At 35.2% G+C, this 15,698-nt stretch overlaps 1 protein-coding gene across 3 annotated transcripts in view; it reads right to left on the bottom strand.

The window, feature by feature from the left end:
• LOC149843320 (uncharacterized) overlaps window positions 1–15,099 on the bottom strand; it is a 68,898-nt gene extending 53,799 nt beyond the window's left edge. For 2 of the 3 annotated variants that reach the window (XM_089999719.1, XM_089999721.1), the window contains exons 1-3: window positions 14,966–15,099; window positions 13,599–14,352; window positions 11,763–11,951 (exon numbers count right to left, since the gene is read on the bottom strand). In XM_089999719.1, coding sequence (XP_089855845.1) covers window positions 11,763–11,951; window positions 13,599–13,829 — 420 coding nt within the window. In that variant the 5' untranslated portion in view covers window positions 13,830–14,352; window positions 14,966–15,099. Of the gene's footprint in view, window positions 1–11,762; window positions 11,952–13,598; window positions 14,353–14,456; window positions 14,576–14,965 lie in introns of those variants that run through there. The other variant, XM_089999720.1, reaches the window with a different exon arrangement.
• Window positions 15,100–15,698: the final 599 nt, after the last annotated feature.

The raw sequence follows: 15,698 nt of genomic DNA, 5'->3' as shown, positions 1-15,698 counted from the left end.
GTTAACTAATTTTATGCATACCACAATGTAGGCACGATAATCAATTAGAAACATAACTCACACATCTTAGAGTAATTTTAATTATAGAGGTCCAAATATACATATATATATTATCAATGAAATGCATGAACTTTTATCGATAAATATTTTTCCATACAAGAAAAAAACTAGTAAAGATTTAAAAAATTCATTGCAAAATTAAAAAATCTCACATGATAAACAGAATGATATATGCAAATCAAAACCAATTTGCGGAAGATGATAAATTTAAAAAATTTTATAAATATGAAATTTTGCAAATCTCAACAATTGTTCATCCAGTACAAGCAATCACCTCATTAGACCTCCAAAACCCATAAATCAAGTGTATAAGCGACTAAAACAAGAACATAGATATAATGTCACTAAAGGGCCAAAGACACACACAAAGGTGTGTATAAACACCTCTTATCTACATATAACGATACTTAAAACTAGTGTATCAGCGACTATAATAAGAGCATAATGCCAACAAAGAGATGAAAATCACACACAAAATTGTGAATAAACAACTCTTGTCTACATGTAATGACACTAAGGATCAAGTGTATCAACGACTAGAACAAGAATACAAAGCCAACAATAGGCTAAAAAACACACACGAAGGTGTGAACAAACATCTCTTGTCTACATATGATGACACTTAAATAAGAGGCATAAAAAAGGATAAGACACTCGAGGTAAGAAGGTTTGTAATAAAAACACTAATGCAATTAAAAAATATCAATTTTGATCATATTTCGAAACACCATGGTTTCAAAAAATTAGATATTCATCACAGATACACATAATTAAAAGCATTCATAATAAAAACAATAGCCAAAAAACAAATGAGTGATTCAATACACTCGCAATCAGAGATTACATAACTGTCAGTTAGAGGCAAACTACAAGTTGACAATCTAAAATGACATAAAACAAGGTGCACACAACTCACTCCAACAAACATCTATGATTCAACAATAATAAAGTCAAGAAGATAGATGCATCATATAAAAGTATGTGACAGACAACACAAATACCATAAGAAGGCAATAAATACTCATGAAAATCATTTTTCAAATAGGTGAGTTCATAAAAAGAACCGATATGAAAAGACAATTTCAAATCGAAAAAACCAATAATGGTAGAAGACTAATCTTAGAAAAAATGCAATCATATGCATAACAATATGTCTCATGACAACCTTTTGAATAAACAAGAATCATGCTTAACATAATCAATTCTTAAAGACGAAGTCATAAATTCACCGATCAAGGAATAGATGCACTAGGGCACGTTACATACAAAAGATCCAATAATTTTTAAAGAGAAGACAAGAACATATTGTCTTAAAAAAAAGTCTTTTAAAAACAAAAGTCTATTATGAGACAAACAAAACATGTAATATTAAGGAAATAATACATATAAAGTTTTTAGAAGAACTTTTTACAATCCCAAAAGTAAGCATAATTACTACCAATCATGAAAATAATCTAATAACTCATAGTTATATAAAAGCTATGAAATTGTACCAAACATTATTCATAATGCAATCTATTTTGTGTGACTATGACACAATTTTAGAGAAAAACGAGTTAACATTATAAAATGCATTCAAAGTATCCAATGCAAGATTTATTTTCTATATAAAAGTCGAATAGAGATGAACACAAATATCTAAACATAATCAATCGAGAATGTTTGTCAAAGAATTAGTTTTGCATAATGAGAAAAACATCTTAAAGTTAACCATTGTAATGAGATATGCAGAAATACAAATTACAAAGGATAACACAAGAAGGTTCAATAAAGAACCAAACATCACAAGCACATAAAGTGCAAAATACACAAAACCCACTAAGGGGTAAATACCAAAAGGCAAAAGAAGAATATTATTGAGGGGAGAAGGTGAGAGAACCATTGAAATCACATAAAATATAAATATATCAATATACAAAAATATCCACGATATTACCAAAGAGTTGAGAAAAACATGATGACATAAGATGTATATCATACAAGTTTCTAAAATTTTCATAAAATTCATATAATATACCTAAAATCATATTTTAACATATGCCTAGAACTATCAATAATTATTACGATAAAAATTAAATGCATACAACAAAGGAATTAGCCATATGAAAAGCACAATATTTAAGGTTTTAAAGGAAAATCGTCTATTCTTATAAAATATAATTTTTATGATGATATGCATAATTAAAACAAATATTTTATGAAAATATGCTTACTCACGAGATTTAATAATTACTTTAAAAAACCCATTCATTTTTAACATATTTAATAAGAGACTACTATTTAAAAAAATAAGATACATATACGTAAATGAGATACATAAAGACATAGACACTTTAAAAATATGAGATACATATCGGGTAAGAACTTTTCTTGAATCCAAGCCACATAACTTTGAGTGGCACATTTTTCGAGACGACCATCATGATGACACAATACACGATCTATTCTCCTAGAGACCTCGCTCTGATACCATGTAAGGAAATAGGTGGAAGTGTAACCCAAGAATGTGCAAGCATTCACAAAGTCCAATAATGGACAAGCACTACAATCAAATAAGAAGTCCACAAAGGGACAATATAAAAGCCTAAAAAGGCTACACAAGCATGAAAAATATAATGGAATATTTATTGAAATGAGCCTTGGAAAAGGCTTACAAATACAAGGGGGATAACCCCATATTTATACAAGAGAGAGGACCCAAGGAGGGGCTCCCATATAGGCGTTGGAGCAGAGTTACCGAAAGCGCTTAGGTAAAAGGGGAAGCGTGCTTCGAAAGCGCGAAACGTCTCGCTTCCGAAGCGTGCGAGGAAGCGCCACTTTTAAATGGGAAGCGTGCTTCCCTTTTATGGGAAGCGCACTTCCCCCGCGCTTCCCCAATTTTTTTCAATTTTTTTGTATTTTTTATTTTTATTTTTTTCGCTTCCCCCTCGCTTCCGATTCGCTTCCTAGGTCGCTTCCGAGATGATTCCCGACTCACTCCTAAGTGGTCCCATGCTTCCCGCTTCCTATGCCTCGCTTCCCGCTCCCGCTTCCCATATCGCTTCCCGCTTCCTCAACTGGCAACCATGTGTTAGAGCCCCTCCAACGGTCAACGTCTATATGGTGGGCCCCTCAATGCCTAAAAGGCAAAATAAATAAAAAGAAAAAGAAAAGTAAAAATACAACAAGAAATAAAAACATATTCAAAAAACTGAATATGTGAGAAATGGTGAAAAGACTATTTTACCCCTATCGGGTATAACAAATGAATTACATAATATATATATAATGCTACGGTGCCCAGGGAGCACCTACTCCTACCTAATAGAAATCATAGTTGTAGGTTGCATCTTCTCAATCGGACCTAAACACAGTTTATTTGATAGGATTCAAGGAATCATGTTCGGGTTGGGCAGGGGCAGCCCACGGGCTAACCATGCGCTTATATATATATATATATATATATATATATATATATATATATATATATATATATATATATATATATATATATATATATATATATATATATATATATGATCTATCTTGGATCCCATCTACTCTTTTGCATTTTCTAAATTTTTGTTAAAAGAACCTATGAATTCAAGGAAATGAACAAGAAATATTGTGAATATACGATGACTTGCAACCCGGTCCGAATGAGGCACATGGGCCTAATGGGCAGGATGTGGGTTTTGTATTAGACCCGAGCTCGACCCGGTTGGTCAATGGGTCGGACTTCACCAGGCCCGGCCCACCAACAAACCGGTCAAGCCCGTCCACCAAACGGGCCACCTAGCCCTGCCCGCCCACTATCCAGCCCCAGCTTTTCCCAGGCACTGCCTGAAACCATGATGCAGCACAAAGGGGGAAAAAACACTGCATAGGTGCTTAGGCCCTCATGTATTAGACCCAGGCCCGACCCGGTTGGTCAATGTGTCGGGCTTGACCTGGCCCGGTCAAGCCTGTCCACCAAATGGGCCAGGCTAGCCCGGCCGCACATTATCCAACCCTAGCTTTGCCTAGGCACTGCCTGAAACCATGATGCAGCACAAAGGGGGAAAAAACACTGCACAGGTGCTTGGGCCCTCATGTAAATTTTGGTGATTAGGGAAGCATCACCTAGTCACTAGCCAGCGCCACCTAGGCCAACAAGGTGAGGCCTAGTCATGCTTTTTACTATATAGGCAGTTCCTTCTCCTGAAAATGCAATATGCACACCTTGATGGCATGCCAATCAACTTCACTCTATGCCTTCTCACTCAAGATTTTGAATTATCTTAATTCTTTCTTCAAACCATCTTTTACAATCATTGGCTTTTCTACATAAGAAAAGCAGCTGTTTTCCCCATTTTTCCATCTAATGAACACCCTGTCATAGTTAAGTAGAGCCCACGTTATGACCACTCACATGACTCGGGAGGGTCAATCAACCTACCCCCTGCAATCTTCCTATTTTTTCCTTTAAGAGTTTCTGACATGAATAGATGAACTAGATTTTAATTTTTACATATTTTCAAGGGATATATGCAACAGTGGGCAGGTTGAAAATATCCCTATAAGAGTTTATTCTTGCCCACCCTTGCTCCAGAAGGGATTAAAAGCACATGCTTCACCTCAAATCACATGAAAGGGAACTCATAGTTCCCATATACAATCAAAGTTTTAAACCATTAGAGCCTTCTAATCAAGGAAATTGTCAAAGTCAATCCTCCTAACAGATTGAAGAGCAATCAAAGATTAAAGGCTGATCATTGATCTAGATGCATTATTCTAAGCTTCTAACCAGCTAAAAATATTCAAATTTTTTCTTCAGTAAAAAATCTGCATCTTTGAAATCCATGGTGGTGATTCTATATAAAGAAAAAGATCTAGATGAAGATATATATGGTAGCAAAAGTTCTACAAACCTTCGCTCATCTTACAGAAGAATAAACTATAATTTGCTGGCCGATATAGATACTTTTGCGACGTCTGTTTTTGCAACTCAAGCAATTTGGGACTTTTGTCAGTGAAGTTCAGAAAATGCTCGGGCAAATAAATGATTATGTGATGTACATTGTTTGGTTAATGAGCTACATAAAGAACAATGAGACATTTAAATTTGGTTGAGCAGCAAGCACACATGCACATCATGAATGTACCCACATTTCATCATATGCAAGGAAATTGTGAACTAATGGAACAGACAAGAAAAAACTGTCAGTCTTTTTTAAATAGGACAAAGCAAGACATGGAATAAGTAACATAGACTGAATTTTCTCCAGGATATCGAAATGTAACATCTGTCTGTTAAAATATATGTACTCACATATATATATATATATATATATATATATATATATATATATATATGTGTGTGTGAAATACCCAATAGGGGTATTTTAGTCATTCCACATAGTTGTTTTAGAAACAACTATTTTCATTAAATAAGTTATTTCTCTTTATTTATTTTTTATTATTTCCTTTTTATAATTGCTTTTTTATCAAGGCATTGGGGGTCCCACATGTCGTTGGACCCGCAACGGTCATAAATATGACCGTTGGGGGCTCCAACGACCATATGTGGGAGCCCCCAATGGCTCTTACTTCCCCTCCTTTTTGTATAAATAGGGGTTCCCCCTCTCTTGTATTTTATGGCTTTTCAAGCCCTTATTCAATAAATCTCATATATTTTTATGTGTTGCCTCTTTGAAGGCTTTTTGTGTTGTCCCTTAGTGGACTATTTCTATATTCCCCATCGTGGGTTTGTGCTTGTCCATTCATTGGACCGTGTGAATGCATTAAGCATTCTTGTTATATATTTCCGCATACTTTCTTACATGGTATCAGAGCCACGGATTTTTTTGGATTTTGAAAAGTTTCTGCCTCGATTTCCATGCTTCATTTGCAAAGGTGTGTTATCACCTTGTTCTTGCGAGGAGTGTTTCCTTACTTGGCTAGGTGTGTTTCATCACTTGCCAAAAGAGTGTTTTATCACGTCTCTATCAGCTACAAGAGGATTTGGTTGGAAAGAAGGACTTGAGCAACATCGTTGTATTGTATTCTCTCTCTTCTCCTTGGAGTTACTTGGCATGTACTTTTACATTTTTCAAGTATTTAGCCCATGCATTAAGCATGAGAAAAACACTTGTTTTTCTTTATCATTGTATATATATATGTAATCATATATATATAATCATATATATATATATTGTATGATTAAAATAAAAAACAAAATGTATGTTTTTTTTTTTGAAATTTGTAGTATTTTTATCATCGTTGAACTTGTTTTAAGGAAACGAAATATATGTATCATGTTTGAATCTCGAAGCTTTTTTTAAAATAACTTTAATATATATATATACATATATATGTATATATATACATATATATGTATATATATACATATATATGTATATATATACATATATATATAATCATGAATTATTAATTCTAGATGGTTCGTCAATCATATTCTTATCTTAAAATAATTTGATAATGATGTCTTATTTCATAAAATATATTCTTGCTTAAACTTGCATATATACTTAAACTTGATTGGAAGCATGTCTTTTGTATGAGACGTGTGGCTTTAATTTTTGCATGAGTGTTTTTTATCTCTATGAGAATGTATGCATTTGGTCTCTCATATGTCTTCTTTTATCTATTCATATGCTTCGGTTAAACTCTCTTGTGTTATCTTTTGTAATGAGTATTTTTGTATATTTCATTACAATTGATAACTTTAACATGTTTTTTCATAATACAAAACTAATTCTTAGATTAATAGTGCTTGAGAATGATCTTAGATTTTTGTTCATCTCTAGTTTGATTTTTGGATGTCTTGAACACATTTTACAATATTAACTCAATTTTCTCTAAAAATGTGTCATAATCACACAAAGTAGATTGTATTATGAATAAATGATTAGCATAATTTCATAGCCTCTATATAAATTGTTGGATTATCTTTCAAGTATTCATGATTAGAAACAATTGTGTTATAAGAGGTCCTTCTAAAAACTTCATATGCATTATTTGCTTAATATTTCATGTTGTGTTTGTCTCATAATATATTTTTTTAATTTCATTTTGAAGAATTGATTATGTTAAGCATGATCCGTGTTTATTCAAAATTGTTGTCATAAGGCATATTGTTGTGCATATGATTGCGCTTTATCTAAAATTGATTATCTATCATTATTGGATCTTTGATTTGACTTTTTCAAATTGGCTCTGTTTATAAATCACCTATTTGAAAAAGGATTTTCATAAGTGCTTATTGCCTTCTTATGGCATTTGTATTGGCCATCACAAACTTTATATAATGCATCAATTTTCTTGGCCTTGTTATTATTACAAAGATGTTTGTTGGGGTGAGTTATGTGCACCTCGTGTTATGTCTTTTTAGATTGTCAACTTATAGTTTGACTCTAAAAGACATGTTATGTAATCTCTTATTGTGAGTGTGTGGTATCACTCGTTTGTTCTTTGGCCATTGATTTTATTATTGATGTTTTAAATTATATATACCTGTGATCTATGTCACATGGGTGCGGGTGCGGGTGCGGGTGCGGGTGCAGGGATTCGGCACTTCCAAAAAACCCAGGTGTGGGGGTGCGGCAGGGGCAAAAATGTAAAATATATATATACCGTAGGTTCCCCCGGAGCGGGTCGGGGTCCAGTTATCGACCCAGCCTGCTGCGTTCTGCTGACTGTCATGATTCAATCATGTCTGAAATTCCCTGGTCTTCACGAAAAAAAATATTAGCAAAGGTTTGATGTGGTTTGTTGGAGAGAGTCTTTACGAGGCCTACGGCTCCACTGCCACGCCACTGCATAGGGTTCTTCAAATTTCATTTTATATACAGTTGCACACAGATGACAGCTAAAAGAAATTTATTGGATTTGACATGTGGAAAAGAGAGGTCTACACAAGGCTACAACATCTCGTCAGGAGAAAAGTGAATACTAATAGCCACCAAGGCTACCACCATCATTATCATTTATTATGGAGAGAGAAAATCCTTGACGAAGAAGGAGCTGGATCGTTGAAGCCTTGAAGGATAAAGACTTCAAAAGGCTCTTGAATTTTGGTTTTAATTTTTTAGGAAGATGGATCATTATTTCCAAGTTAACAGTGTGTTTTCCAATGCTGCGAATTAATTGTTTGGAGGCAGGAATAGCATGGGAATCTGGGATGCCAACAAAGCTCGTGAGATGTTGTGGACACAAGTGCCCCTTTATAAAACAAGAGCAGCATCAAGCAGCTGTCAGCAGATTTTTTTTTTAAATTCCGCAGCCCATTTCGTAGGGCAATTTTAAAAAAAAAAAAAACCAAAAAAATGGACCGAAATGACCCAGGGTGCGGTCAACGCACCCAGAATCGGGTTGACCGCACCCAGGATCGGGTTGACCGCACCCGGTGCCGCACCCGAACCCGCGTCGAGTCGCGTTGACGCGGGTGCGGCACCCTGCTAGCCGAATTCCTGTGACATAGCCTGTGATGGATATCTAACTTTTGAAACCATAGTGTTTCTTGATATATTGAAAATTTGATATTTTTTACACTCCTTTTATGCCCCTCATCTAAGTGTCATCATATGTAGACAAGAATTGTTTGTACACACCTTTGTGTGTGTTTTTAGCCCCTTGTTGGTTGTTTGCTCTTGGTATAGTAGTTGATACACTTGTTTTAAGTGTCATTATATGTAGACAAAAGATGTTTAGTCACACATTCGTGTGTGCTTTTAGCCCATGGTTGGCTTTGAACTCTTGTTCGAGTAGCTGAACATACTTGATTTTGAGTGTCATTATACGTAGACAAGAGATGTTTATTCACACTTTCATATGTGATTTTTAGCCCAAGGTTGGCTTTTGTATTCTTGTTCTAGTAGCTGATACACTCATTTCAAGTATCATTATATGTAGACAAGAGGTGTTTATCTACACCTTTGTTGTGCCTTTGGCCCTTTAGTGGCATTATATTTATATTCTTGTTCTAGTCGCTTATACACTTGATTTGTGGGTTTTGGAGGTCTAACGAGGTGATTGCTTGTAGTAGGATGAACCATTGTTGAGATTTGCAAAATTCTATATTTATGAGAATTCTTAACCTGGTCTTGATTTGCATGTATCATTTTATTTATCATATGGGATTTCTTCCTAAAGTTTAATCCTTACTACTTGTTTCTTCCTTGCATAGAAAAATATTTATCGATAAGAGTTCATATCATTGATATGCATATTTGGAAATCACTTTTACATTTTGGTATTTACCTTATAAGGAATTTGGGTATGTTGCACATTAAGTGCTTGTGGTTTTTCGGCCTTCTACTGGGCCTTTTGTATTTTCCCAATATTTCATTCTAAGATATGTGAGTCATTATTAACTCATCTTTTATTGATAAAATTAATTCTCTCTTCATTATTGATTTATGTGTATTAAACATGCTTTAACTATATAATGTGTGGTCTCTTTTGTGCCCTTGTGCATAAGGTCTCTTTGAAGACTTCCTTATATTTGTGAGTATTTTTTGTGCCTTTATGCACTTAGCCGCCTTGTGATTCTTGTGGGTTAATCAAGTCATCTTTGGACTTTATCCTATTAAAGATATTTTCACATTAATGTCATCTTTCGAACTTGATGTTCTTTTAGTCTTGATGACATTTTCATAATTATGCATAAAAGGTATGTATAATGTATGTATTTAAGTTAAGTAGCTCTTTCTTATGCATGGAGTTTTTTGCTCTTCTTCTTTTAATAAGGATTCATTGTTTTATGCCTTTATGCACTTAGCCGCCTTGTGATTCTTGTGGGTTAATCAAGTCATCTTTGGACTTTATCCTATTAAAGATATTTTCACATTAATGTCATCTTTCGAACTTGATGTTCTTTTAGTCTTGATGACATTTTCATAATTATGCATAAAAGGTATGTATAATGTATGTATTTAAGTTAAGTAGCTCTTTCTTATGCATGGAGTTTTTTGCTCTTCTTCTTTTAATAAGGATTCATTGTTTTATGCCTTTGTGCACATATCCCTTTGTGGAAGATTGGTGCTCTTCGTATGCATTGTCTCTTTGTAGACATTATGCATTGCTTTTTTTGAAGACTTTTTCGCATAGTATTGAAATGCTTAAGTAGTTTTTGATAAATAAAGATCCATTATCCTATTATGATCTTCCATTCAGATATCCTTTTTATGGGATTTGTTTGAAATATCTCTTAATAGACACTTTTTTGAGAAATTAGTATGTTTATTTCATCTTAGTGGATCATGTCCTTTAAAATAAGATAATTATGATTTACCGTCGTCCTTGAGGAATGTTGCCTTTTATCTAATGATTGAAAAAGTTGTTACTATCTTGTTTAAACCACTCTTGCTTTTCAATATATTATTGTTGCAACTCTTGGGTTAGAATATTTTTTTCTTGTATACTTTGTGTCTTCCTTTGGTTTGTTCTTTCTGTGCAGGATCTTTAAGATGTGATACCCTCATCATAGAGATAACCAATGAAGAGACTTGGGGATGATCACCAATAAAGGCTTTTTTGAAGACTTAGAGTTGCACGAAATTTCCGAAATACCATAAAGATGCAGTTTTTCTTTGAAGATTGGGAATTCTTCGCTAAAGCTCTCCGTCTTATTTTCCTACTTCGCAAACTTTCGGTCATCTCCCCGTAAAGTTTCAGGGGGGTTGTTAAAATATATGTACTCATATATATATATATATATATATATATATATATATATATATATATATATATATACATGTGAAATACCCGATAGGGGTATTTTAGTCATTCCACATAATTGTTTTAGAAACAACTATTTTCATTAAATAAGTTATTTCTCTTTATTTATTTTTTCCTTTTTATAATTGTTTTTTTATCAAGGCATTGGGGGTCCCACATGTAGTCGTTGGACCCCCAACGGTCATAAATATGACTGTTGGGGGCTCCAACGACCATATGTGGGAGCCCCCAATGGCTCTCACTTCCCCTCCTTTTTGTATAAATAGGGGTTCCCCCTCTCTTGTATTTTATGGCTTTTCAGGCCCTTATTCAATAAATCTCATATATTTTTATTTGTTGCCTCTTTGAAGGCTTCTTGTGTTGTCCCTTAGTGGACTATTTCTATATTCTCCATCGTGGGTTTGTGCTTGTTCATTCATTGGACCGTGTGAATGCATTAAGCATTCTTGTTATATCTTTCCGCATACTTTCTTACACTGTCATGAAATGGTTTAGTGTTCAAAGTAGAGATCCTAGTTGGAGTAACCACAAAGATTACAATTTGGAGATTTAACTAAACAAAACTACAGAAAGACTACCAAAGCAAGACCAAAACTCAAGACCTCAAAAATGTCAATGCCAGCACAAAAAAGATAAAAAGGAAAAACAGATCTTTAACGAACATATGGATACCTATTCACTAGCATGTACATGATTTCTTTCACATTTAAAACAAAAGAACAATCAGAAGTAGTTCCACAAGTGTGAAAACAGTGCTTGCAAAGACCCTCAACATGACCAGGTTTTTACCACTCAAAAAGTAGCAAAGTCTCCAAAATGAAAAACATAAGTAAGACTGAGCATACACAAAGCACATTAGCAAAAGAGAAAAAAGGTAGCTTTCAAAACTACCCCAAAAAAATGAAGAAAAATATGCAGCAGGTAAAATAACCCTCGCATATACATATGGGAGCGAAAATGAGAAAGAGATACAGAATATATACTTCAGCTTGAATGTACTGAACCTCCTTTACATGATACTCTGCATTCTCACTCGTCTCCTCATTTTCAAGCATATCTCGGACATCATTTGCCCATGTATCCTTTAGATTCTGGTTCTTGCTGAAGGCCGTCAAATCAATATCTCCATCAGGCAAATAGGTCTTTAGAGGAACAGAACCAAAGGTGAAGACCTACAGATTTCTTAGAATGTTAGTAATACTCTTCAGGAGGACAAAATAAATTCAAAAGAATATGCTCAAGAAGGTATAAAATGAATGTGAAATGTAAAAGTAAAATGCAAGTTAATCACAATAACAAATATTATGAGACAAGCGAAGAATAAAAGGCAAATCAAGCTACATAAGCAAGCAATACGGTTTTAGAGGAACAGCATGATCATTTACTTCATGCATGTATGTTAGATGGTTCCAGAAACAAAGAAAAAATGAATTTTATGGCACCACAAAAGAGAAGCATTTTGTTACTGTAAATAAACCATTTGAGAGAGAGAGGGAGCTGCATATTGACTTCAGACCATGGAACTAAAATCAAATGGGCTCTCCTACTACATGACATCTGTAATACAACTTCTTCTGTCCACAGGATACCTTATCATCAGTTCTCAATATCCAATATAATCCCTTTATGAATGTTTGACAGAATTTACAATGTCAACAATAGCCATAGTCTTTTTCCCCAATAAGCAAGCCAGAGAGCCCCAGTTCAGTTGGAGCCCAGACCCATTTGGTTAACATAGATAAATATCACAATATTTCCAAAATATTGCCAATGTTTGTTACACAGGATCATAGATAACATAGACCACACAAAATGCATTCATGGCCCTGAGGAGAAACACTTCCTAATGCCGTTCAGTAATCATACAAAGACTTGTGTCCAGAAAAGGAAATTTCTCACAAATAATCAAGCAAATAGGCTTTTCTTGGAAAAAATAGCTAAAGATGGCTAATAATGAAACCTATTATAATAATATCTGCAAGGGGCTACATATAGCTACTGCTGATTATCTATACAAACCAAGAGCATACTGCCATAAGGTATTGTGGCTCAATACCATAAGACACACACATGTGCACATACCCACCCACACCCACACTCCTACTCGTGCATGTGCACATACACATGACACATGCACTTTTCACACGTGTCAAAGCTTGGGGAATAATCATGTTCTCAATTCTCTCAGAACTATGCCATAAGAAGGTGCTCATTGCACCACTTTTAACAAGCATATTCAAAAGTAATATGAAAGTGACTAATTAACCACAGTGTGGCCCTACCAGCTAATGAGAAAGATTTGTTCTTCCACATACAGGCCTTACAGTAAATTTGAGCACAATCAATAGTCGAGTTACAGTGAGCCATGGAAGAACTAAGAGTCCAAGATGACTGGGAAGTGCCTACACATATGAGCAGCAGCAGTCGTGAACGAGAGCTTTCATTTTCCACAAGACAGCTCTTCCTGTTCTACTGTTTTAAACATTTTCTTTCTTCTCTTTTTCCTTTTCTTGGATGGAGAGCTTTATTTAAGGTAGGCAAAGCAAAGTAGAGGTAGGACAAGGAACAGAAGAGATACTCCATGAACAAAGCAAAAAAAACAGGAATGAATAGCAAAAAAAAAAATCATTTCAAAGGCACTATTCATTCAGAGTTTCAAGTTTCATGACAAACAGAACAAGCACTATAATGATGATGTCTTAAGAACAAACGAAGATAATTCAGGCCTTTTCGATCATTAAGTTTCATGTACCATGCTTCCACAAAGAGAGAAACAAAAACATTGCAAAAGTCATAGTTGCATGAAGTAGAACCTTTACCTGACAAGAAAAGCACTTCATAATTAGCCGCTGCACATAAATGGCAACCGCATTCCTTCGCTCTTCAGAAGGTTGATTTGGCTGGATGCATGCAATCAATTCTGCAGTCCTCTCTTCTGCTTTTAACCATCTCTCTCTGTCCAGCTTTCGTGTTACACTTGCTGCAACATTTGGTAAAAGGCCATTGGGCAAGAGGCCGTTTGGTTGAACCCAGCCTTCATTGTTGCCCATGCAACTTCCTGTAACTAACCCGTGCGGTGTCTACTTGTCCCTCCCTCTAATGAGAGAGCACCGTCAAAGTCCCCCTGAGAGCTATGAAAAATGTATACCTCAATGAAGTGAAAAATGACTCAACCATAAGATTTTCCTCTAGTAAGAGCCTCTGTCCAGAATTTCAGGTAATGTTCAACAACAATTGAGCCCATCCATCATATTACTCATATGTAGACAGTTGTCATTACAACCATCATTAACATATAGCGTACAGGAATCCATCAGAATGATAGCTACAAGAATACACAAATTACAGACCAAAATCATCAATCCAAATCAGTCACAATAGCCCCCTTCCCAACATGCATTAACTAAGCCAAATACATACTGCAACATGAAACAAAGAGAAACCCACTTTTCCCTTCAAGCTCAACGACAGAAAACGAATTACAGACACCAAAAGAAGTTACAAATTTCCAAGAATTTCGCTCCTCCCAGAACTCAAATCAGTAAATCCCTGCAACCTCAAAAACAAACTATCCTGCAACAATAAACAGCAGAAAAGAAATTATTCAAACTCTTGAGAACACAATTAAAAACACAAAATTTGATTAAGCTGTCGAACAAAATCACAAAAACACTAACATAGGTCATAAAAACGATAACTTTCTTGGCCTCTCCCCACTTAAAACAACAAAGGGGCCGCACATTGAAACTCGCGAATGAATAAACCTTCCACTCAATCAAAAGTACGCCCAATTCACCCCTTAGAAATTTAACAACCCCACGATGAGAAATCCAATGAAGGCAGAGACCAAGAAGTAGAAGTAGGACCCGAGAAATCAAGAGGGAGAGAAGACGAAAAAGGGATCAGAAAACCGAAAAGAGAATTAATGGATACCATCAAACCACAGAGACACCACCAATCGGAATCGAACCCTAATTTTCCCAAATACTCAACGGATCGCCAAAAAACGGAAAATGGGGCACCCCAAAATTCGAGCACACGCCTTCAGAAGCAGCACAACCCACACTAACAGAGGCGAAAACCAGTACGAAAAGCGATGACCGATCTCTAAATCGGTATCGATAGGGCCAGAATAATCCGAAGAAAATCGACGTAAATGGAAGGAAAGCAAACACCAAAAACTCACATTTGCTTCTTCTTTTCTCTGGTAGGGCCAATCGATGAGAATAAAAATATGGGGTTACAGTGGTAGAGATCGGTTTATATTAGCGGTTATACAAGAACTCCTCAAGGGTTTGCTCTCTCTCTCTCTCTCTCTCCCTTTTTCTTGTGGGTGTTTTTTTTTTTTTGGTTGAGTTGAGGGGGGGAGATGGAAAATGAGAAGCAAAGGAAAGAAAATTGATACTGTTACTATTTTGTGAATCTATATAAACATATTTTGGGCCAGCATATATTTTGGTATTTTTGTTTTGAAGTTGAGGCAAATTTGGATACTCTTTGTTTCTTTGCCTTTGTCCTCTCCCTCGTTTGATGATCCAATTATTTTTAGGGAAAATAAGCTCACACTTAAGCCCCCCCCCCCCCCCCCCCTTCCTCCTCCCTCATTATAGTTTTCTTGGTGACTCTTTTCTTTTTTTTTCATTTTTAGGGCCTGATTGGATTTGTGGAATTGTGGAGAATTTGAATACAATTTCCCACAATTCCACATTCCCCTGTTTGGTTTCACTGTATAGCAGTGGAATGGTATTCCCATTCCCCTCAAGTTCTAAGAATTAGATTCTCTGATTAATCAAGGTAATTAGATTCTCTGATTAATCAAGGGCCATGGTTGAAGGGAAAGTGGTAGTGTGTTTATGTCCATACACACACGTGATTTTGGGTGCATCTCATACAAAAATTTCTCTCTCTAGTTTTTGCAA

The sequence above is a fragment of the Nuphar pumila genome, chromosome 3 (assembly GCF_984573655.1).
Source record: "Nuphar pumila chromosome 3, dmNupPumi1.hap1.1, whole genome shotgun sequence".
NCBI classification, from domain to species: domain Eukaryota; kingdom Viridiplantae; phylum Streptophyta; class Magnoliopsida; order Nymphaeales; family Nymphaeaceae; genus Nuphar; species Nuphar pumila.
Note: the sequence above shows the minus strand (reverse complement) of the source record. Positions and strands in the feature narration are given on the sequence as shown.